At 44.2% G+C, this 26,162-nt stretch overlaps 1 protein-coding gene across 1 annotated transcript; it reads right to left on the reverse strand.

Annotated features, from left to right (window-relative positions):
- Positions 1-24,222, reverse strand: LOC134574566 (gastrula zinc finger protein XlCGF26.1-like). The gene is made up of 2 exons (XM_063433691.1): positions 24,212-24,222; positions 1-2,024 (listed from the first exon to the last, which is right to left on the reverse strand). Exon 2 carries the CDS (start codon positions 1,939-1,941, stop codon positions 268-270), a length of 1,674 nt encoding a protein of 557 aa, XP_063289761.1. The 5' UTR covers positions 1,942-2,024; positions 24,212-24,222; the 3' UTR covers positions 1-267.
- Positions 24,223-26,162: the final 1,940 nt, after the last annotated feature.

Raw genomic sequence — 26,162 nt, forward strand, 5'->3', positions numbered from 1 at the left:
TAAATTAAATATTTATTTATTCAATCTATACAGAATATATGTATATGTTTCCTTTTACAGAAGCAAAATAGTTATTGACTGATGTGGGTGTTCTAGTATTCATTTATATAAATATTACCTCGTAATTAATAAAACTTGTTTGGAATCTAAAACATTTCGCATTCAGAATACAAGAAAAGTTTTTCTCTTACAGGAATCATCTGTCGACATACAAGATTCTTGGCTTAGTATAATTGTACATAAGCAAATCTATTTTATTTAATGTATTTATTTTGATTGTGCATTGCCCTGACTTAGCAAAACTTGATTTACAAGTAGAACATTCAGAACTGGTGATGGTTTCTCTACTGGATGGGTCTTCTCGTGCTGTCTCAGGCTGTTTTTAGAATCATAACGTTGATCACACTGAGAACAGGTATATGGTTTTTCTCCGTGAGTGCGCTGATGTGAACGAAGACTTGATTTCTGCTTAAAACATTTCCCACAATCAGGACATGAGAATGGTTTCTCTCCTGTGTGACTTGTATTGTGTTCAATAAGCTTTGATTTATACAAAAACAGTTTGCCACATACTAAACATAAAAATCTCTTGGCTCTCACATGGTTCAAGGAATGTCTATCGAGGCTAAAACGTGTGCGGAAACATTTACCACAAGTACAACATAAGAAGGGTTTCTCTTCTGTGTGCATTGCCTGATGCGCAGCAAGACGGGCAGTGTTAGAAAACCACTTTTCACATTGGGGACATGACACTGCGGTTTCCATACGATGAGTAATAAGATTGTACTTTACAGTACAATGTTTTCTACATTCGGAACATGGGGTTAGTTCCTTCTCCAAGTGAATTTTGTACTGGCTAATATGACTTGTTTTATCACTGCATGCAATCTTACATACTGCACAGGTCAGCTCATTTTCCTTAGAATTGGTCGTCTGTTCATCAGAATCTGAATTAACAGTGAAATATTTCTGGCACTCAAAACAATTAAGCATTCTTTCTACAGTATGCTGCTTTTGGTGAGATATATAATCTGATTCTCCTATACATTTTTTACCACACTCGCTGCAATTCAGTTCATTTAAAACTGTATCCTGTGAATTAATGTTGGTAAGACTTCCTTCTTCACATGGGATGGAGTCATCCTTAATATGAGAAGATACACATTCCTCTGTCTGAGCATGTTCTTCGTTGCTATAAGTGTCATCATTAACAGTCACTTCTTCCCACGAGTCAGAATCCTCCTTAACCGAGGAAGCCTTATATTCTATGTCTGCATGTTCTGCAACTGCATAAATATTAGTGTCTATGAGAATTTCTTCTTTACATATGATGGGTTCCTCCTTAATATGAACAGGTGTGCACTCTGGTTTTCTATCTTCTGCAAGTGTGTAAATATTGGTGTCTGTAAGATTATCTTCTTCACATGAGAGTGGTTCCTCTTTAACACAAACTGGTGTATCCTCTAGGCGTTCATGTCTGGTGAGTTTATAACCATTGGTGCCTGGGAGATTATCTTCTTGATATGAGACTGATTCCTCCTTAATATGAAAAGGTGTGTACTCTGGTTTTATATGTTCTGTACCTGTGCAATTGTTAATGTCTTTGAGATAATATTTTTCACACGAGACCAGTTCCTCCTTAACATGAACAGATTTGTACTCCGGATCTATATGTTCTGTGGGGGTATGAATACTGATGTCTATTAGATGATCTTCACACGAGATAGGTTCCTCCTTGATACAAACTGGTGTGTACTCTGTATGTGAATGTTCTACAAGTGTGTAAATGGTGGATTCTATGAGATTATCTTCACACGGAACCAGTTCCTTTTTAATATAAACAGGTGCATAAACTATATGGGTGTGTTCTGTGAGTGCATCACTTTTAGTGTCTCTAAGCCTTCTTTTATAACATTTTGAATCCCCATACACTTCATCCATAGATTGACTAGTTCCAAACAAAATTTCTTCCAAGTATTGTTCTCCCAAATCACCTGTGTCTGTTGTCTTTATGGGGACAAGCTCTGGTGAAGAAAATTAAATGGAAAATCCATATGGTTTAGTTTTTAACAGTATGTTATCTATTGGGATAATGAAACTATGTATTTTGTAATACATCATTTTTATTCATATAAAGTGTTACGCATAAACATTGATCCTTCACATTCACCCCTCCATTCACTTACACACATACTGACAGTGCAGGGGACAATCCAGGAATCAAAAACAAAATGGTAGTTCAAGCACATCTGTGGTGGTCAGTAACCATCACACCATGCTAGCAAATTTCAAAATTAAAATTTGAGCTCTGGTGTTTAATAAAGCTGCAGATTGGGATCCATCCTCCTAGAAGTGATAACATATGAGGGTTAAAAATAGAAATGTTTGGAAGTTTTAATTGGACCAGTGACGAGTTACATCTGGGAACCTGGACTCTCTCACCCTGGGTATGGTCAGTTTATATTAATTCAATGTACCGTATATACTCGAGTATAAGCCGACCCGAATATAAGCCGAGGCCCCTAATTTTACCCCAAAAAAACTGGGAAAACGTATTGACTCGAGTATAAGACTAGGGTGGGAAATGCAGCAGCTACTGGTAAATTTCTAAATAAAATTAGATCCTAAAAAAATTATATTAATTGAATATTTATTTCCAGTGTGTGTATATAATGAATGCAGTGTGTGTGTATGAATGCAGTGTGTGTATGAATGCAGTGTGTGTGTATGAATGCAGTGTGTGTGTATGAATGCAGTGTGTGTGTATGAGTGCAGTGTGTGTGTATGAATGCAGTGTGTGTATGAATGCAGTGTGTGTATGAGTGCAGTGTGTGTATGAGTGCAGCGTGTGTATGAGTGCAGTGTGTGTGTGTGTGTGTGTGTATGAGTGCAGTGTGCATGAATGCAGTGTGTATGAGTGCAGTGTGTGTATGAATGCAGTGTGTGTATGAATGCAGTGTGTGTGTGTGTGTATGAGTGCAGTGAGTGCATGAATGCAGTGTGTATGAGTGCAGTGTGTGTGTGTGTGTGTGTGTGTGTGGCAGAGCCTTGGGGGGGGTGGGCAAATTTTATTTTTATTTTTACATTATTTTAATTATTTTTTTTAATTATTTTTTTTATTTACTTATTATTTTTTTTTATTATTTTCATATTTTTTTATTATTATTTATTATTTGTAATGTTATTTTTTTATTATTATTATTATTATTATTATTTTATTATTAATTTATTTTTGTTTCGTCCCCCCTCCCTGCTTGCTAGCTGGCCAGGGAGGGGGGCTCCTTCCCTGGTGGTCCAGTGGGGTTGGTAGTTCAGTGGGGGGGCTGTGGGGGCTGCAGAGATGTTACTTACCTTTCCTGCAGCTCCTGTCAGCTCTCTCCTCCTCCGCGCCGTCCGGTCAGCTCCCTCTGTCAGCTCACACTGTAAATCTCGCGAGAGCCGCGGCTCTCGTGAGATTTACACTGGGAGCTGACCGAGGTGCTGAACGGACGGCGCGGAGGAGGAGAGAGCTGACAGGAGCTGCAGGAAAGGTAAGTAACATCTCTGCAGCCCCCAGTCTGTATTATGGCAATGAAAATTGCCATAATACAGACTATTGACTCGAGTATAAGCCGAGTTGGGGTTTTTTAGCAGAAAAAATGTGCTGAAAAACTCGGCTTATACTCGAGTATATACGGTAATCTTTTATATTGTTGTAACCCTGAAAAGGACAGGATAAAGGTGAAGCAAGGATTACAAAGAAGATAATATTAGAGCTTGAATATCTATTCTATTATTAATATCTGCCATGACAATTTGCCAGAAGTGTACTATTAGATGACAACCTAAGGACGCATGGCATCTCCAACATTCTACAGATTACACCCGTTCTTAGCCATATTAACACAAACCAGCAATGGACAGATGTTATAGATTTAGAGCGGTCAGCTGATATTCTCACCCAATTTTCAGTGCCCACTGCAGTTCAGGATAATGCTTCCTCATTGTGGCGGAACCAACCTCGCCACTGGAGGAGCCTGGTCACCCGCCTCCTGCCGCTGGACTATGGCCCCATGTTTAACACTGTTCTTTTTCCCTGCAGAAAGGCTGGTTTGTGCCTTTCTGTGGACTGTTAAAGCCATGCTACCCCAGACAGCTATGCCATGGAGCCCAGCCGTATACTGAAAGACTGTATGAAAGACTTTGGCTCCATGGCGATTGAACTGTATGTATGTGATCTGAGCCCCATCCGGTAATAATGTGCGCTCAGATCTAAGCTATCTGGGGATAGGTAGAATGTGTATGTTCTATGTGATAAATGTAACATTATGAATTTTTATGTCTTTTATTGTCCTTTGTCTGCCATGTGGTTAATGGAGTTTTGCCTCTGTCCTTGGAGATAATTGGATTACTTCCTAATTATCTCCAGGAAAGAGAGGAGGGATTGTGATGCATTGTGGGATTGTAAGCTTGTGATTGGTCAATGTCCAATATGTTTTGCATCTGGTCCCCTAGGGAAGTATCCACCAGGTGGGAGACCAGGTGGGAGCCGGGCAGGTAGCCCCAGTAAATCAGTTCTGCTTGACCCTCAAATGAAGTGTCGTCTCGTTCTTGGGGGGAATTGGATTGTATGCTGTTACATTGCGACTGCCAGGAGCGTAAAATGTTTGTGGCGAAACCGACCTCGCCACGTGTCCTTGGAGGGGGCTGATTGCCCGCCTCTTGCCTTTGGACTATGGACCAGACTTTATGGGAATGTGATACCCCAGATAGCCATACCATGGAGCCTATTCATATAATGAAAGACTATGGGAAAGACTTTAGCTCCATGGCAACTGTACTGTGTGAGTAGGATCTGCGCGCTATTCGGTAGTTTTGTGCGTGCAGATCCCAGCTATCTGGGGATAAGTGAAATGTCTGTGTGTTATGTGTAAATGTGACTTTATGTATTTTAAAGTGTTTTATGTCGTTTTGCAACCATGTGGTTAATGGAGTCTGCCTTTAGTCCTGGGTAATTGGATTACTTCTCCAATTAACTCCAGGGCAGAAGGGAGGAAACCAGGGTGCATTGTGGGGATGTTTTTCTGCCAGCCGGAAAGGAACAAAAGATACTTTTAGTAACTTTTGAACCCCTGGTCGGATTCATACAATTTTTTAATATGTTGTTCCCCTGAATGGATTGATTGTGGATATGTATTTTTATGTGAATGTGATGTATGGTTTTAAAGTTATGAAAGTTGTGTAAAAGTATATTTTACACTGTATGCATAATGGGATTATGTGTCACACTAAGGGGAGGGGATGTGTGGGAGGTAACATCTATGTCATTGGTTGTTTTATGCCTCCCCCTGGGTGTGGCCTGTATGTGTGAGTTGGAAATAAAAGCCAGGCTGGATGAGCCAGTCGAGAGTTCCTGTTTTACCCTCAAAGTGATGTGTCGTCTCATTATTGGGGGGAAGGATTTATTGCATGCTGTTCCAGTTGACTGCTAGGAGTACAAGCCTATTCGTATGGTTCCTATTCAATGGTCTACAGCATTCATATGCTTGGGAGAATTTAAAAGGTTTCTCGGATTCGGTGATTGTGGTGTCTGCCAGAGTGCTTGGAGTCCTCAGGAAGCACTAGGAGCATCCATTAACGGAGGTACCAAGTCGGGGTGCCAGGTGATCCGTTACAATGTTCATATAGTTTTTCCTGTTCGGCTGTTTACAGCAATCGTGTGTTTCCTGTTCAGGAGTTTGGAGCATTCCCCTGGTTCCAGTTTGGGAGATTGGTGAATTCATGTGTTTGCAATTCGGGAGATTGGTGCTTGCAGTAGCTGCCTGTGCATCTGAAAAGGGGAATATCGCCTAAACGGTTTTTAACCTCTTGTGTGCAAAACACGGTCCGTTACACTCATTATCACAAGCTACACAGAGATGATGGACTGCTTGGGATTCTTGTTTAATGTTAAACAATTTTAAAACCGTTTAAAAATGAAGTGAAGAAAGGCGCCAGGGAACTCAAGGAACTTTAACCACTACAATCTGTTACAGTGATCAGAGTGTCCCTTTAATTTTTATTACTCAAAAGAGTAAATATGGGACTATATTAATGCCGTCTGTGCAGGGAGTGAAGCAGGGAAGACTATAGAGGCTAGCTACTAGTTTTCACACACTGTCCGACCCAAGGTGCACGTATATTGGTGGAGGATCCTGTCATATACTAAAAGAAGGGATTAAAGTAAGGTATCGAAAGCAACAAGTGCCAAATACACACACCACTCCCTGTGTCTAAGATAAGAGATAATAATACTTATATATATACAGGTACATATGGAAGATGTTCCATGCAGTCAAGTCCTATAAAGACAAAAAGTACATAGTATAGACTGTATGTATAAAAAGAAATATATGAAAGTGATTGAATACACTCACGGATTCCAGAGCCGTACCAGGCTCTGTATATAGTGCCCAAGGGTGCCTTAGAAGGCTATATGGAGAAACTTGGATGATGTCCCCCAGAAGCAGGAAAAAGCAGCAAGTGATGATAAAGAAGTATTACATTTATTGTAAATAAAAGTTTAAAAATAACTGTGCAGGTCCCATATGGTGACACACAAAATCACAGTAATGCAGACGCGTTTCAACTCAGTCCGAGTTTTCATCAGTGCATAAAACATCCAGCTGCTGTTCCGTTTTAAGTTCTCCGCTTTTCTGATTGCCGGTCACATGGGCGGAAGTTCGGGTGGCCGGCGTCTGACGTCACTTCCGGTATTTTCGGCGCTCGTTTTCTGGCTTCATTCTGTTCAATGCATTTGCCCAATTGAAGCTGGAAACTCCATATTATGAATGGGCACCTTGTATAGTCCTTAAAGTGCATACATATAGGCAGTAGCTTGTAATAGGGAAAGTGACATGGTTATATATACAGATAACGGAGAATGATATAGTAGAGGGACTTAATGACTTAACAACTTATAAATACATAATGCATAATGTCAATATTAATTTGTTGGTGCATTTACCCAAATGATGCAAAGGTCTCCATATTAAGAATGGGCGTTTTTCATATCTTACAAAATACATTCATATAAACAATGATTAGTAGAGAAAAAAAATATATAATAACATAGTTGCTTATATAAATAGCAGCAATGAAGCAGAATATATATATGTATTAATAAGCAACATATGGGCACATAATATGTAATGCCTTAAAGGTGTATATCGCCTCCAATTTATATGGATATAGCCCCTATAGAATAAGATTGATGGGGTGGAAGGACCAAAAATATAAAAATAAATATAGATATAAATGTAAAGAGAGTATATCGAAAAGTATATAAAAGACTATGTAAGAAACCGTATTTATAAAAAATATATATATTATAAAAAATAATAAATAATATTATAAAAAATATTATAAAAAATGAGCCAACTCAAAATCTAAATTTAAGCCATTGGGGGATAAAGTATTCAGTTCAAATATCCACCTACTTTCAATTTTGCATAGTTCTTTAAAATTATCTTCCCCCCTCCAATCTTTTTTCTTTTGGGCAATGGCAATAAAATTAACGTGTGAAGGATCACTATTATGACATTGTGAAAAATGTGCAGAGACACTGTGTTTGGCATACCCCCTCTGTATATTACCCAAGTGTTCTAGTATGCGGGTTTTTAAAGTTCTCGTGGTCATTCCCACATACTGTAATCCACAGGGGCACCAGAGGAGGTATATCACATTGCTTGAGTGGCATGTGAGAATAGAATTAATTTTATATTCCTTTTTGGATATATTGGAAACAAAATTAGTACGTGTATCTTTTTTAAATTTTGTTCTTTTACAGGCTGTGCACATTTTACATGGATAGAAGCCATGTTTTTGATTAAAAGTATTAATATTGGCAGTATGGGTTTTTATATGATTTTTAACCAATAAAGTTTGGAGATTTTTTGTACCTCTATATACGATTTTGGGTTTATCACCAATGATGTCATTAAGACCTTCATCAGTTTTCAAGATATGCCAGTATTTCTGAACAATAGATTTTATATGTCTAGCATCACCACTATAGTCCAAAATTAATGGAGGTTCCTTTTTCTGCTCGATTATTTGTCTATCTCTATATTCTAATAGGGACTCTCTATTTAGTTGTCTAGTTTCCTTGATTTGGTGATCTAAAATAATCGGATCATATTTCTTTTCAACAAAAAAACTTTTTAAACGTCCTGCCTGTTCCTCATATTCCTCAATGTCACTGCAGTTTTTAAAGATACGGTTGAACTGACTTTTGGGTACATTGCGCAACCACGGGTCGTAGTGACAACTCGTGGTGTCAATGTACCCGTTAACATCCACCGGTTTAAAGTACGTGTAGCGAAAGCCACTTCGCCACTGTGGTTTGGAGGGGGCTGCTTGCCCGCCTCTTACCCTGTGACTACGGTCCCTGGGCGATTTGGCCCTTTATGCACGGTATTTGGGCATACTGTGGGTTATTGGGCTGCCCCAGGATTATGGGCCCTCTCATCAGCCCATACGAAACTTAAACCCCATGGCGTTTGAACTGTGTTTGTGGCATCTAAACGCTGTTTGGATATGTTGAGCGCTCAGATCCAAGCCATCTGGGGATGGGTTGAATGTGGGGGTTCTGTTTAGTATAACAGGAGTTATGTATTTTTATGTCTTTTGGTGGTTGCTGGTAACATGTGCTTAATGGAGGCTGTGTTTGTCCCTGGATATAATTAAATCAGCTTCTCCATTGTCTCCAGGATAGAGGATTCTGGGGAACTAGTTTGAGCTTCTAAAAACCATGCTTCCAGAAGGTCAAATGCACATTTGTACTAACTTTTGAACCCCTGCTCCAATTCGTATGATTTTTGAGTATGTTGTTCCCCCGAATGGATTGATTGTGTATATGTATTTTTATGCGAATGTGATGTATATTTTGGGAGTTATGAATGTTGTGTAAAAACTGTATTTTCCCTACCTAGGATAATTGTATTTTCCTGTGTGTACAGATAATTAGTTTACAGGTAGAGGGGAGGGCTATGTGTGGGATGTAACTATTGTGTGATTGGTTAATGTACGTTACTGTGTGTGTCCCTCCCCTTCATGGGAGCACCTAATAAAAAGGGCTGCAAGCTAGCAGCCAGAGAGTTCTATTTTTACCCTCAACTTGAGTCCTGTCTCTTATTGGGGGAATCTGCTACAAGGGATTGCTATGCTAGGCATATTCCCTTGCTATAATCACTGAGCTCTTGTAAGAGCTTGTTCCTGCTTCGTTCTGAAGGGAGATAGCTGCAGCCTGCGGTGCTTATGGTGTCTGGTGGAGTGCTTGGAGTCCTCTGGAAGCGCTAGGAGCATCTTTCAACGGAGGTACCCAGTCGGGGTGCCAGTGGATCCGTTACATTGGTGGCAAGCGGTGGGATGGCGTCCTAGTGCGAGGAGAAGCAGCTCAGAGACACCGGTAACGTGTGGAGTTGTGCAGCGTCCCTATCTTCAGCAACATAATGGAACCAGCAGTGGCTACAGCAAGCATGGCGTATAGCTACTCCGTACTAGAGTTTGGCACGATGGTAGGGTTGCGCCTGAAGTTTTACGGACCCAATCCAGAGGAGAAATACGTGCGGTTCGTGTGGGACATGGTGACCCGGAACCTACAACACAGGGCGTTGAGGGAAGGCCAGTGGGCACGTTGGGAGAAACTCCAGCCACAGGTAGAGTGGGACGAGGAAGAAACAGAGGTGGCCGGTGGAGATGGGACCGAGGTCTCTCTACCGGCCCTACAGGGATGCTGGGCACCCGGCCCAGATCCCCAGCGGCAGTATGTTTTACAGGGAGGGGAGACAGTCTGTCTCACTCCCCAGCGGCAGAATGTGTTATTGGAGGAAGAGACAACCGGTCTCCCTCCCCAACAGCAACCAGAGGTACCCGAGGTAGAGGACCTCATAGACTGGTCCTGGGAGGACCCCCTGCAGGCAGGTGGAGATGGGACCGAGATCTCTCCACCGGCCCTACAGGGATGCTGGGCAACCGGCCCAGATCCCCAACTAGAGCTGGAGTTACAGAAAGTGGAGAGCATCGACCTCCCCCCCCAGCAGCAGCCGGAGTACCAGGGGGAGGTAAGTGATATTTCTCCTCCCCAGTCAACTCCTTTGTTCCCTGACCCCCCAGCAGAAGAGCTGGCAACTGGGCAGAGCGCCGCTGTCCTCTGTCCTCCCTTGTTTCCTTCCCCTGAGCCTGACTTTCTACAGGCTGCCTCAGCGGAAGAGCTGGCAACTGGGCAGAGCGCCGCTGGCCTCTGTCCTTCCTTTTTTCCTTACCCTGAGACTACCCCAGCTCTGACCCTGGAGCAGAGCACATCGGGCATCTGGCCCCTAAGTACTCACAGCCATTTGCCCAGCAAGGCCGAGGGTGCCACAGTTTCACCCCACAACTTGGGACCTACAGGCCAGTATGACTTATTGTTGGGGGGCTATTCTGTGAATTCTTTATTGTGGGGGGGCTACGCTGCTAAATTTGTTTTGTGGGTTAGACCCTCTGTGAACTATGTACCGTGGGTGGGCCATTCTGTGAATTCTTTATTGTGGGGGGGCTACACTGCTAAATTTGTTTTGTGGGTGGGCTACTCTGCTAATTTTGTTTTATGGGTGGGCTGCCCGACTAATCTAGGTACTGACCGGCAGAAGGTCAGGTACCTGGTTAGTCTACCCCCGAATGGGAAGATATGTAGCGAAAGCCACTTCGCCACTGTGGTTTGGAGGGGGCTGCTTGCCCGCCTCTTACCCTGTGACTACGGTCCCTGGGCGATTTGGCCCTTTATGCACGGTATTTGGGCATACTGTGGGTTATTGGGCTGCCCCAGGATTATGGGCCCTCTCATCAGCCCATACGAAACTTAAACCCCATGGCGTTTGAACTGTGTTTGTGGCATCTAAACGCTGTTTGGATATGTTGAGCGCTCAGATCCAAGCCATCTGGGGATGGGTTGAATGTGGGGGTTCTGTTTAGTATAACAGGAGTTATGTATTTTTATGTCTTTTGGTGGTTGCTGGTAACATGTGCTTAATGGAGGCTGTGTTTGTCCCTGGATATAATTAAATCAGCTTCTCCATTGTCTCCAGGATAGAGGATTCTGGGGAACTAGTTTGAGCTTCTAAAAACCATGCTTCCAGAAGGTCAAATGCACATTTGTACTAACTTTTGAACCCCTGCTCCAATTCGTATGATTTTTGAGTATGTTGTTCCCCCGAATGGATTGATTGTGTATATGTATTTTTATGCGAATGTGATGTATATTTTGGGAGTTATGAATGTTGTGTAAAAACTGTATTTTCCCTACCTAGGATAATTGTATTTTCCTGTGTGTACAGATAATTAGTTTACAGGTAGAGGGGAGGGCTATGTGTGGGATGTAACTATTGTGTGATTGGTTAATGTACGTTACTGTGTGTGTCCCTCCCCTTCATGGGAGCACCTAATAAAAAGGGCTGCAAGCTAGCAGCCAGAGAGTTCTATTTTTACCCTCAACTTGAGTCCTGTCTCTTATTGGGGGAATCTGCTACAAGGGATTGCTATGCTAGGCATATTCCCTTGCTATAATCACTGAGCTCTTGTAAGAGCTTGTTCCTGCTTCGTTCTGAAGGGAGATAGCTGCAGCCTGCGGTGCTTATGGTGTCTGGTGGAGTGCTTGGAGTCCTCTGGAAGCGCTAGGAGCATCTTTCAACGGAGGTACCCAGTCGGGGTGCCAGTGGATCCGTTACAGTACGTCCTAGTGGAAATATGCTTGTTAGAGATATAAATCTCTAAATCTAGAAACTGGACCGACGTTTGGCTAATTTGACTAGTCAGGACAATGTTTCTGCAATTGTCATTGAGGTCTTTCAAGAAGAGATCCAAAGAAATTCTTGACCCCTTCCAAATAAAGAAAATGTCGTCGATATACCTGCGATAGAGGACCAGACCCGCCCCCATAGTCTCCCGACCCGGAAGGAAAGTGCCCTCCCAGTGGGACATGAACAAATTAGCATAGCTGGGAGCGAATCTGGTCCCCATCGCAGTACCGACTAACTGAAGAAAAAATGAGCCATCAAACCAAAAAAAGTTGTTGGTGAGGATTAGATGAATACTATCTATAATAAAATTAATCTGGTTCTCAACAAACTTATTGCTTTGTTGCAGAAAATATTTAATAGCTTCACAGCCCAGCTCATGTGAAATGATAGTATATAAACTGGTCACATCACATGTGACCAGATAATAGTCTTCCTCCCATTGTATATTTTGTAAAATTTTTAGTAGTTGTGTGGAATCCCTAAGGTAAGTTGGTTGTGATATCACCAAAGGCTGGAGTTGTCTATCTATGTATTCAGATAGCCTGCTTAATAGGGAACCAATCCCGGATACTATGGGCCTTCCGGGAGGTTTCTTTGCATCCTTATGGATTTTTGGGAGGATGTAAAGAACTGGTATACGACATACCGATACATTTAAATATTTATATTCATGTTTATTGAGGATCCCATCTTCCATACCTTTACTCAATAGTGATGTATATTTCTTTCTTATTTCTGGGGTAGGGTCAGCATTGAGTTTAACGTAGGTGGAGGCATCGTTGAGCTGCCTGTATACCTCCTCCATATAGTCCTCAACATTGAGGACTATATGGAGGAGGTATACAGGCAGCTCAACGATGCCTCCACCTACGTTAAACTCAATGCTGACCCTACCCCAGAAATAAGAAAGAAATATACATCACTATTGAGTAAAGGTATGGAAGATGGGATCCTCAATAAACATGAATATAAATATTTAAATGTATCGGTATGTCGTATACCAGTTCTTTACATCCTCCCAAAAATCCATAAGGATGCAAAGAAACCTCCCGGAAGGCCCATAGTATCCGGGATTGGTTCCCTATTAAGCAGGCTATCTGAATACATAGATAGACAACTCCAGCCTTTGGTGATATCACAACCAACTTACCTTAGGGATTCCACACAACTACTAAAAAAAAAAAAAAAAAAATTTTACAAAATATACAATGGGAGGAAGACTATTATCTGGTCACATGTGATGTGACCAGTTTATATACTATCATTTCACATGAGCTGGGCTGTGAAGCTATTAAATATTTTCTGCAACAAAGCAATAAGTTTGTTGAGAACCAGATTAATTTTATTATAGATAGTATTCATCTAATCCTCACCAACAACTTTTTTTGGTTTGATGGCTCATTTTTTCTTCAGTTAGTCGGTACTGCGATGGGGACCAGATTCGCTCCCAGCTATGCTAATTTGTTCATGTCCCACTGGGAGGGCACTTTCCTTCCGGGTCGGGAGACTATGGGGGCGGGTCTGGTCCTCTATCGCAGGTATATCGACGACATTTTCTTTATTTGGAAGGGGTCAAGAATTTCTTTGGATCTCTTCTTGAAAGACCTCAATGACAATTGCAGAAACATTGTCCTGACTAGTCAAATTAGCCAAACGTCGGTCCAGTTTCTAGATTTAGAGATTTATATCTCTAACAAGCATATTTCCACTAGGACGTACTTTAAACCGGTGGATGTTAACGGGTACATTGACACCACGAGTTGTCACTACGACCCGTGGTTGCGCAATGTACCCAAAAGTCAGTTCAACCGTATCTTTAAAAACTGCAGTGACATTGAGGAATATGAGGAACAGGCAGGACGTTTAAAAAGTTTTTTTGTTGAAAAGAAATATGATCCGATTATTTTAGATCACCAAATCAAGGAAACTAGACAACTAAATAGAGAGTCCCTATTAGAATATAGAGATAGACAAATAATCGAGCAGAAAAAGGAACCTCCATTAATTTTGGACTATAGTGGTGATGCTAGACATATAAAATCTATTGTTCAGAAATACTGGCATATCTTGAAAACTGATGAAGGTCTTAATGACATCATTGGTGATAAACCCAAAATCGTATATAGAGGTACAAAAAATCTCCAAACTTTATTGGTTAAAAATCATATAAAAACCCATACTGCCAATATTAATACTTTTAATCAAAAACATGGCTTCTATCCATGTAAAATGTGCACAGCCTGTAAAAGAACAAAATTTAAAAAAGATACACGTACTAATTTTGTTTCCAATATATCCAAAAAGGAATATAAAATTAATTCTATTCTCACATGCCACTCAAGCAATGTGATATACCTCCTCTGGTGCCCCTGTGGATTACAGTATGTGGGAATGACCACGAGAACTTTAAAAACCCGCATACTAGAACACTTGGGTAATATACAGAGGGGGTATGCCAAACACAGTGTCTCTGCACATTTTTCACAATGTCATAATAGTGATCCTTCACACGTTAATTTTATTGCCATTGCCCAAAAGAAAAAAGATTGGAGGGGGGAAGATAATTTTAAAGAACTATGCAAAATTGAAAGTAGGTGGATATTTGAACTGAATACTTTATCCCCCAATGGCTTAAATTTAGATTTTGAGTTGGCTCATTTTTTATAATATTTTTTATAATATTATTTATTATTTTTTATAATATATATATTTTTTATAAATACGGTTTCTTACATAGTCTTTTATATACTTTTCGATATACTCTCTTTACATTTATATCTATATTTATTTTTATATTTTTGGTCCTTCCACCCCATCAATCTTATTCTATAGGGGCTATATCCATATAAATTGGAGGCGATATACACCTTTAAGGCATTACATATTATGTGCCCATATGTTGCTTATTAATACATATATATATTCTGCTTCATTGCTGCTATTTATATAAGCAACTATGTTATTATATATTTTTTTTTCTCTACTAATCATTGTTTATATGAATGTATTTTGTAAGATATGAAAAACGCCCATTCTTAATATGGAGACCTTTGCATCATTTGGGTAAATGCACCAACAAATTAATATTGACATTATGCATTATGTATTTATAAGTTGTTAAGTCATTAAGTCCCTCTACTATATCATTCTCCGTTATCTGTATATATAACCATGTCACTTTCCCTATTACAAGCTACTGCCTATATGTATGCACTTTAAGGACTATACAAGGTGCCCATTCATAATATGGAGTTTCCAGCTTCAATTGGGCAAATGCATTGAACAGAATGAAGCCAGAAAACGAGCGCCGAAAATACCGGAAGTGACGTCAGACGCCGGCCACCCGAACTTCCGCCCATGTGACCGGCAATCAGAAAAGCGGAGAACTTAAAACGGAACAGCAGCTGGATGTTTTATGCACTGATGAAAACTCGGACTGAGTTGAAACGCGTCTGCATTACTGTGATTTTGTGTGTCACCATATGGGACCTGCACAGTTATTTTTAAACTTTTATTTACAATAAATGTAATACTTTTTTATCATCACTTGCTGCTTTTTCCTGCTTCTGGGGGACATCATCCAAGTTTCTCCATATAGCCTTCTAAGGCACCCTTGGGCACTATATACAGAGCCTGGTACGGCTCTGGAATCCGTGAGTGTATTCAATCACTTTCATATATTTCTTTTTATACATACAGTCTATACTATGTACTTTTTGTCTTTATAGGACTTGACTGCATGGAACATCTTCCATATGTACCTGTATATATATATAAGTATTATTATCTCTTATCTTAGACACAGGGAGTGGTGTGTGTATTTGGCACTTGTTGCTTTCGATACCTTACTTTATTACTTTGACTATAGGGTGTTGGGGAACACCTTTTTTCACTCCAGTACTGTGTTTTGACTTTACTGTGTAAGCGCCATCTACTTCTCTTTTTTATTTAAAAGAAGGGATTGCCTGGTCTTGTAATAATTGTCTTATAATTAAAAAAAAAAAAATATTGATGTGACAATTGTCTTTCAAAGTGAAACAATAATCATCCAGACCACTTAATCTTAATTAAGTAGTCTGGGTGCAGGCACCCTGTCCATTTAACCCTGCAATTTAAGATTACCTCTGGCATACGGACAGCCAGTAAAGGTGCTTTTACTGCACGAGACCTGGAAGCCAATAGGAAAGCATTGAATGCTTTGTTATGGGGAAGCTTGAATGTGCATGAGCACTCACTGCACATGTGCAGCAGGTTTTCAAGGTTTCTCAAAGAGGTGCATTAGATTGAACCATCACGGAGAAGGCTATGCCCCTCCTCCATGACATTGCCGGAGACACACAGGTGAGCAACGCCAAAGCAGTTGCAAATTATTTCACTCAATAATAAAGTATTGCAGTATATCTCTTTTATTAGACTAAACAAAATTTGTAGTAACAGGCTTTTGAAGCTTTTCTGAAGTATAAAGCATTCATCACTCCTGAAAACTGGGTATGGAGTACAGTATTGATAAGCTCATCTGGGAGTGGCAGGGCACCGTGAATATTAATAAAAAGTGTAAATGTAAAATGCTGTTTATTATGACCTCAGGGATGGGTGGGCAACCTAACTAGGTATAATAGTACTCAAGAGTTTGGAACAGATTGAATTCATAACACTGGACACAAGTGTTCCTTCTTCCACCACTCATTCCTGTTCTGCTCATACATGAACACAAGACACAGAGACATCATGGCAGTAATAAAACAGACACCCATCTGTCAGTGAACAGCAAGACATCTCCCACTCATTGACAGAGTCTGCATATCATCTCTCCCTGATTCAGACAGTGCGGGATCTCTCTCCCTGACTCAGACAGTGCGGGATCTCTCTCCCTGACTCAGACAGTGCGGGATCTCTCTCCCTGACTCAGACAGAGCGGGATCTCTCTCCCTGACTCAGACAGAGCGGGATCTCTCTCCCTGACTCAGACAGAGCGGGATCTCTCTCCCTGACTCAGACAGAGCGGGATCTCTCTCCCTGACTCAGACAGAGCGGGATCTCTCTCCCTGACTCAGACAGAGCGGGATCTCTCTCCCTGACTCAGACAGAGCGGGATCTCTCTCCCTGACTCAGACAGAGCGGGATCTCTCTCCCTGACTCAGACAGAGCGGGATCTCTCTCCCTGACTCAGACAGAGCGGGATCTCTCTCCCTGACTCAGACAGAGCGGGATCTCTCTCCCTGACTCAGACAGAGCGGGATCTCTCTCCCTGACTCAGACAGAGCGGGATCTCTCTCCCTGACTCAGACAGAGCGGGATCTCTCTCCCTGACTCAGACAGAGCGGGATCTCTCTCCCTGATTCAGACAGTGCGGGATGACTCTCCCTGATTCAGACAGTGCAGGGTGCCTCTCCCTGATTCAGACAGTGCAGGGTGTCTCTCCCTGATTCCGACAGTGCGGGATATCTCTCCCTGATTCAGACAGTGCGGGATATCTCTCCCTGATTCAGACAGTGCGGGATATCTCTCCCTGATTCAGACAGTGCGGGATGTCTCTCCCTGATTCAGACAGTGCGGGATGTCTCTCCCTGATTCAGACAGTGCGGGATGTCTCTCCCTGATTCAGACAGTGCGGGATGTCTCTCCCTGATTCAGACAGTGCGGGATGTCTCTCCCTGATTCAGACAGTGCGGGATGTCTCTCCCTGATTCAGACAGTGCGGGATGTCTCTCCCTGATTCAGACAGTGCGGGATGTCTCTCCCTGATTCAGACAGTGCGGGATGTCTCTCCCTGATTCAGACAGTGCGGGATGTCTCTCCCTGATTCAGACAGTGCGGGATGTCTCTCCCTGACTCAGACAGAGCGGGATCTCTCTCCCTGACTCAGACAAAGCGGGATCTCTCTCCCTGACTCAGACAGAGCGGGATCTCTCTCCCTGACTCAGACAGAGCGGGATCTCTCTCCCTGACTCAGACAGAGCGGGATCTATCTCCCTGACTCAGACAGAGCGGGATCTCTCTCCCTGACTCAGACAGAGCGGGATCTCTCTCCCTGACTCAGACAGAGCGGGATCTCTCTCCCTGACTCAGACAGAGCGGGATCTCTCTCCCTGACTCAGACAGAGCGGGATCTCTCTCCCTGACTCAGACAGAGCGGGATCTCTCTCCCTGACTCAGACAGAGCGGGATCTCTCTCCCTGACTCAGACAGAGCGGGATCTCTCTCCCTGACTCAGACAGAGCGGGATCTCTCTCCCTGACTCAGACAGAGCGGGATCTCTCTCCCTGACTCAGACAGAGCGGGATCTCTCTCCCTGACTCAGACAGAGCGGGATCTCTCTCCCTGACTCAGACAGAGCGGGATCTCTCTCCCTGACTCAGACAGAGCGGGATCTCTCTCCCTGACTCAGACAGAGCGGGATCTCTCTCCCTGACTCAGACAGAGCGGGATCTTTCTCCCTGACTCAGACAGAGCGGGATCTCTCTCCCTGACTCAGACAGAGCGGGATATCTCTCCCTGACTCAGACAGAGCGGGATCTCACTCCCTGACTCAGACAGAGCGGGATCTCACTCCCTGACTCAGACAGAGCGGGATATCTCTCCCTGACTCAGACAGAGCGGGATATCTCTCCCTGACTCAGACAGAGCGGGATATCTCTCCCTGACTCAGACAGAGCGGGATATCTCTCCCTGACTCAGACAGAGCGGGATATCTCTCCCTGACTCAGACAGAGCGGGATCTCTCTCCCTGACTCAGACAGAGCGGGATCTCTCTCCCTGACTCAGACAGAGCGGGATATCTCTCCCTGACTCAGACAGAGCGGGATATCTCTCCCTGACTCAGACAGAGCGGGATATCTCTCCCTGACTCAGACAGAGCGGGATATCTCTCCCTGATTCAGACAGTGCGGGATATCTCTCCCTAATTAAGACAGTGCGGGATGTCTCTCCCTGATTCAGACAGCACCAGATGTCTCTCCCTGATTCAGACAGCGCGGGATGTCTCTCCCTGATTTAGACAGTGCGGGATATCTCTCCCTGATTCAGACAGTGCGGGATATCTCTCCCTGATTCAGACAGTGCGGGATATCTCTCCCTGATTCAGACAGTGCGGGATGTCTCTCCCTGATTCAGACAGTGCGGGATATCTCTCCCTGATTCAGACAGTGCGGGATGTCTCTCCCTGATTCAGACAGTGCGGGATATCTCTCCCTGATTCAGACAGTGCGGGATATCTCTCCCTGATTCAGACAGTGCGGGATATCTCTCCCTGATTCAGACAGTGCGGGATATCTCTCCCTGATTCAGACAGTGCGGGATATCTCTCCCTGATTCAGACAGTGCGGGATATCTCTCCCTGATTCAGACAGTGCGGGATATCTCTCCCTGATTCAGACAGTGCGGGATATCTCTCCCTGATTCAGACAGTGCAGGATATCTCTCCCTGATTCAGACAGTGCGGGATATCTCTCCCTGATTCAGACAGTGCGGGATGTCTCTCCCTGATTCAGACAGTGCGGGATGTCTCTCCCTGATTCAGACAGTGCGGGATGTCTCTCCCTGATTCAGACAGTGCGGGATGTCTCTCCCTGATTCAGACAGTGCGGGATGTCTCTCCCTGATTCAGACAGTGCGGGATATCTCTCCCTGATTCAGACAGTGCGGGATATCTCTCCCTGATTCAGACAGTGCGGGATATCTCTCCCTGATTCAGACAGTGCGGGATATCTCTCCCTGATTCAGACAGTGCGGGATATCTCTCCCTGATTCAGACAGTGCGGGATATCTCTCCCTGATTCAGACAGTGCGGGATATCTCTCCCTGATTCAGACAGTGCGGGATGTCTCTCCCTGATTCAGACAGTGCGGGATATCTCTCCCTGATTCAGACAGTGCGGGATATCTCTCCCTGATTCAGACAGTGCGGGATATCTCTCCCTGATTCAGACAGTGCGGGATGTCTCTCCCTGATTCAGACAGTGCGGGATATCTCTCCCTGATTCAGACAGTGCGGGATATCTCTCCCTGATTCAGACAGTGCGGGATATCTCTCCCTGATTCAGACAGTGCGGGATATCTCTCCCTGATTCAGACAGTGCGGGATGTCTCTCCCTGATTCAGACAGTGCGGGATATCTCTCCCTGATTCAGACAGTGCGGGATATCTCTCCCTGATTCAGACAGTGCGGGATATCTCTCCCTGATTCAGACAGTGCGGGATGTCTCTCCCTGATTCAGACAGTGCAGGATATCTCTCCCTGATTCAGACAGTGCAGGATATCTCTCCCTGATTCAGACAGTGCAGGATATCTCTCCCTGATTCAGACAGTGCGGGATATCTCTCCCTGATTCAGACAGTGCGGGATATCTCTCCCTGATTCAGACAGTGCGGGATATCTCTCCCTGATTCAGACAGTGCGGGATATCTCTCCCTGATTCAGACAGTGCGGGATATCTCTCCCTGATTCAGACAGTGCAGGATATCTCTCCCTGATTCAGACAGTGCGGGATGTCTCTCCCTGATTCAGACAGTGCGGGATGTCTCTCCCTGATTCAGACAGTGCGGGATGTCTCTCCCTGATTCAGACAGTGCGGGATATCTCTCCCTGATTCAGACAGTGCGGGATATCTCTCCCTGATTCAGACAGTGCGGGATATCTCTCCCTGATTCAGACAGTGCGGGATATCTCTCCCTGATTCAGACAGTGCGGGATGTCTCTCCCTGATTCAGACAGTGCGGGATATCTCTCCCTGATTCAGACAGTGCGGGATATCTCTCCCTGATTCAGACAGTGCGGGATATCTCTCCCTGATTCAGACAGTGCGGGATATCTCTCCCTGATTCAGACAGTGCGGGATGTCTCTCCCTGATTCAGACAGTGCGGGATGTCTCTCCCTTGTGGCAGAAGCAGCCACCAGAGACTCTTATTTACAATGTAGTTGTCCTTAGCTCTATCTATCTATGCATATAATGTATGTTGTACCAGCATGTTAATGTAATCGGTCCCCGAGCCAGATATACTTACCCGGTTCGGGAACCGATTAAAAGTACCGAATGCCAGACCACCCTGCTGTGGTCGTGTGTCTCCTGTTCAGAGAGAAACAATGTTGCACATAGCGTTAATTGGGTCCGTGGGTGGCCGCCGTTCGCCTAATCTCCACGTGGCGGCGGCCATCTTAACGGCCGAACAGCGGTGTTTGGTCGTCGAGCGTCTGGAACTAAAATCGGACGCTCGACTACCCAGACACCGCTCAGACCTCCAGGATCACCAAACCGTATGATCCAAACTGCCGAACGGCCCGCCGTTCGGTAGTTTGCATTCCCCAGTCTAGGGGATTCATCCGAACCAAAGATTGGGGTCGGATGGCTGAGCTGTTCGGCACTTTTTATTCAGTGAAGTAGACCGACCACAGGGCCAGAATCTATGGAGCTGTTTTCGGCTACTGTGTCCCTGCAGTCGGTCAAATCTTTAAATATCTGTAACTCCCGAACCCCTGGTCTGATCTGGGTGAAATTTGAATATGTTACTCACCCAGAGCAGACCTACCAGGGGACCCCTCATTTATCATCGTACCCCCCGTGTTTAGGGGACATTCAGAAACTGGGGAAAACTCGGTTCCCACTAATTAATTTACCTGCTAATCTAAGGGGAGGAGAGGGAGAGGAGGGGATTGTGAGGTGATTGGTTGTTTTGAGTTACCTCCCTTGCATGGGAAAAAGCCATAAAAGAAATTGTGTGAATAAAGCTGGCAGTTGACCTCCAAGCTATGTGTCGTCTAGTTCTTGGAGGGAAGGGATTGTAACTACGCTACCCGTTTGATACCTGTCTTGGATTGCTGTTCCTGTCTACCAGCGGAGCTACCTTGGATCATACCTCTACTCCGCCACATCCCTGATTCAGACAGTGTGGGATATCTCTCCCTGATTCAGACAGTGCAGGGTGTGTCTCCCTGATTCAGACAGTGCAGGGTGTCTCTCCCTGATTCAGACAGTGCAGGGTGTATCTCCCTGATTCAGACAGTGCGGGATGTCTCTCCCTGACTCAGACAGAGCGGGATATCTCTCCCTGATTTAGACAGTGCGGATGTCTCTCCCTGATTCAGACAGTGCAAGATGTCTCTCCCTGATTCAGACAGTGCAGGATATCCGGATATCTCTCCCTGATTCAGACAGTGCAGGGTGTCTCTCCCTGATTCAGACAGTGCAGGATATCTCTCCCTGATTCAGACAGTGCAGGATATCTCTCCCTGATTCAGACAGTGCAGGATATCTCTCCCTGATTCAGACAGTGCAGGATATCTCTCCCTGATTCAGACAGTGCAGGATATCTCTCCCTGATTCAGACAGCACCGGATGTCTCTCCCTGATTCAGACAGCGCGGGATGTCTCTCCCTGATTCAGACAGCGCAGGGTGTCTCTCCCTGATTCAGACAGTGCGGGATATCTCTCCCTGATTCAGACAGTGCGGGATATCTCTCCCTGATTCAGACAGTGCGGGATATCTCTCCCTGATTCAGACAGTGCGGGATATCTCTCCCTGATTCAGACAGTGCGGGATATCTCTCCCTGATTCAGACAGTGCGGGATGTCTCTCTCTGATTCAGACAGTGCGGGATGTCTCTCCCTGATTCAGACAGTGCGGGATGTCTCTCCCTGATTCAGACAGTGCGGGATGTCTCTCCCTGATTCAGACAGTGCGGGATGTCTCTCCCTGATTCAGACAGTGCAGGATGTCTCTCCCTGATTCAGACAGTGCAGGATGTCTCTCCCTGATTCAGACAGTGCAGGATGTCTCTCCCTGATTCAGACAGTGCAGGATATCTCTCCCTGATTCAGACAGTGCAGGATGTCTCTCCCTGATTCAGACAGTGCAGGATGTCTCTCCCTGATTCAGACAGTGCAGGATGTCTCTCCCTGATTCAGACAGTGCAGGATGTCTCTCCCTGATTCAGACTGCAGGGTGTCTCTCCCTGATTCAGACAGTGCGGGATGTCTCTTCCTGATTCAGACAGTGCGGGATGTCTCTCCCTGATTCAGACAGTGCGGGATGTCTCTCCCTGATTCAGACAGTGCGGGATGTCTCTCCCTGATTCAGACAGTGCGGGATGTCTCTCCCTGATTCAGACAGTGCGGGATGTCTCTCCCTGATTCAGACAGTGCGGGATGTCTCTCCCTGATTCAGACAGTGCGGGATGTCTCTCCCTGATTCAGACAGTGCGGGATGTCTCTCCCTGATTCAGACAGTGCGGGATGTCTCTCCCTGATTCAGACAGTGCGGGATGTCTCTCCCTGATTCAGACAGTGCGGGATGTCTCTCCCTGATTCAGACAGTGCGGGATGTCTCTCCCTGATTCAGACAGTGCGGGATGTCTCTCCCTGATTCAGACAGTGCGGGATGTCTCTCCCTGATTCAGACAGTGCGGGATGTCTCTCCCTGATTCAGACAGTGCGGGATGTCTCTCCCTGATTCAGACAGTGCGGGATGTCTCTCCCTGATTCAGACAGTGCGGGATGTCTCTCCCTGATTCAGACAGTGCGGGATGTCTCTCCCTGATTCAGACAGTGCGGGATATCTCTCCCTGATTCAGACAGTGCGGGATATCTCTCCCTGATTCAGACAGTGCGGGATATCTCTCCCTGATTCAGACAGTGCGGGATGTCTCTCCCTGATTCAGACAGTGCGGGATGTCTCTCCCTGATTCAGACAGTGCAGGGTGTCTCTCCCTGATTCAGACAGTGCAGGGTGTCTCTCCCTGATTCCGACAGTGCGGGATATCTCTCCCTGATTCAGACAGTGCGGGATATCTCTCCCTGATTCAGACAGTGCGGGATATCTCTCCCTGATTCAGACAGTGCGGGATATCTCTCCCTGATTCAGACAGTGCGGGATGTCTCTCCCTGATTCAGACAGTGCGGGATGTCTCTCCCTGATTCAGACAGTGCGGGATGTCTCTCCCTGATTCAGACAGTGCGGGATGTCTCTCCCTGATTCAGACAGTGCGGGATGTCTCTCCCTGATTCAGACAGTGCGGGATGTCTCTCCCTGATTCAGACAGTGCGGGATGTCTCTCCCTGATTCAGACAGTGCGGGATGTCTCTCCCTGATTCAGACAGTGCGGGATGTCTCTCCCTGATTCAGACAGTGCAGGGTGTCTCTCCCTGATTCAGACAGTGCAGGGTGTCTCTCCCTGATTCAGACACTGCAGGATGTCTCTCCCTGATTCAGACAGTGCAGGATGTCTCTCCCTGATTCAGACAGTGCAGGGTGTCTCTCCCTAATTCAGACAGTGCAGGATGTCTCTCCCTGATTCAGACAGTGCAGGATGTCTCTCCCTGATTCAGACAGTGCAGTAGACTGATCCCCTTACTAATAGAGAGCCCCCACCTGCCAGCTCCCAGCTGCAGACACGTCATCTCTATACTGAGACCAGCACATACCTGACACTGAGCTCCTCACTCTGAGCATTGACTAAACTACTATTTCACTTCCGGCCAGTCTACTTCCTGTTACTTCTTGTGACCGAGGACTTTAGGGAACGTCATTGGGCGGATAAATTACACCGTGCCATATGATTGGCTGCCATTTCTGTCCATCAACTGAACAGGTCTTATCACTGACATTGCGCATGCGCAAAATTCCATCGCGTTGAATTGACCGAACAATCATAACGATGAGGGCGTGGCTACGCCGTTCACCCCTCGTAACCATAGAGATATTCTCCCCGCCTCTACAGCGCTAGATAGCGGCCATGATTGATTCGGGCACATTTCTTATTCACAATGAATGAAGGATGTTAAAAAGCAGATATTTATCTGACTGCTTTTCTATTACATGTGTTTATTCATCTGATCACTCAAATTAGATAAAGTTTCATAACTAGTTTAACAGGAACCAAAATGTATATTATCCTGGGTATCATAATGTGGTGTTTTAATAAAAATTATTAAATCGAGGCCATGGTAAATATTTTTAACGTCTGGGAATGGAATTACCATTGTATGTCACCAACACCAGCAGGAACAACGTTAACCCTTTCACTCTCACAATGGGAGCAGAGACAGGCACAGTAAAAAAATAAAAAATAAATTACAAAAAATTAATAATAATAATAATACCACTAATCAGGCATCTACCATCCATTTCTATTGGCGTCGTAGCAAAGGGTATTGAGATAAGGAGAAGGAAATGACATCCATTACAAAATAAGCTTTTCACAAACATAACATCTTTATGAAATACTCACATTGACTGTGTTGGAATTTAACCAAAAGGTTGGTGTTACTATGGTAATTTATTGTTACAATGGTAATCCCAATGTGGTGACCACTGTCAGTTGCGGTAGACATTAAAAATAATTACTATGGCCTCGATTTAATATTTTTGGATAAGCATTTTAAATTATATTTTTAAAATATTAAAATATAAAATATATATATATAATTTATAACACAATATACCAATATTTTTAAATCCACTCATTTTCTCCACTACTTGCGATGGTGTGCCAGAAGTTCTGTATCTCAGCTAAGCCTTGTGTGTCACTGAGCTAGCTCTGCACTTCTTAGGAGCTACCAGCTCTTCATCGCCAGTACTGGAGGAGGAGAGTGGCACTTGCGATTGTAGTTACGAAGTCAGTCTGTTCAAATATAGCCTGACTGCTTACAACGTGGGTATTTAGGGCACTCCTGACATAATATCCCCTACAACACACTGTAGCAGTTACGAAGTTTGGAGTATTTCTTAAAAAGAGCACTCCGGGCACCATAACAACTTCAACTTCCTTACCCATATAGGTTAAACCATTCACTTACACTTTAATCCTAAAGTTGTTGGTACAGCGCCGGTCTTCCCCGTCCAGCACTGGAGAGACAACTTTGTGGTTAAACCGTTCATGAACAGTTTAACACCTATGGGTAAGAATGTGCCAGGGTCCTCCTGGCACCATAACAACCTCATTTCAATTAAAATGTTATGGTGCTGTGTTCCTTTAATGCAACGCATTTCACAACTCACTTAAAGAGACACTATAGTCACCAAGTCAACTTTAACTTAATGATGAAGCTTTGGTGTATAGATTTTTTAGATTGTGCTCCTGCAGTCTCAATGTGTCCCTGTAAACTCTGCAGAGCATCACATCTCTATTTCCCCAAATAAATTACAGAACATTTAACCCTCAGAACAGCACTGTAAGATTTCCTGCCCAACACTGACAATGTTCTCGCTGCCAAAGAACAATGCATGTGTGCACGTTACCATAGTGATAAGGGAGCTGCTATACAGTCACAGTTACCATGGAGATGGAGGAGCTGAACACAGATCTCATTACCATAGAGATGAAGGAATACTTCCGGGTAGAGGAGTGACACAATAACAGAAGGGGAAGTTCTT

The sequence above is a fragment of the Pelobates fuscus genome, chromosome 10 (genome assembly GCF_036172605.1).
Source record: "Pelobates fuscus isolate aPelFus1 chromosome 10, aPelFus1.pri, whole genome shotgun sequence".
Classification (NCBI taxonomy): Eukaryota; Metazoa; Chordata; class Amphibia; order Anura; family Pelobatidae; genus Pelobates; species Pelobates fuscus.

Excerpts from the sequence above, each read along its gene's own strand:
- LOC134574566 (XM_063433691.1), bottom strand. The coding sequence starts at position 1,941 with ATGGATGAAGTGTATGGGGATTCAAAATGTTATAAAAGAAGGCTTAGA.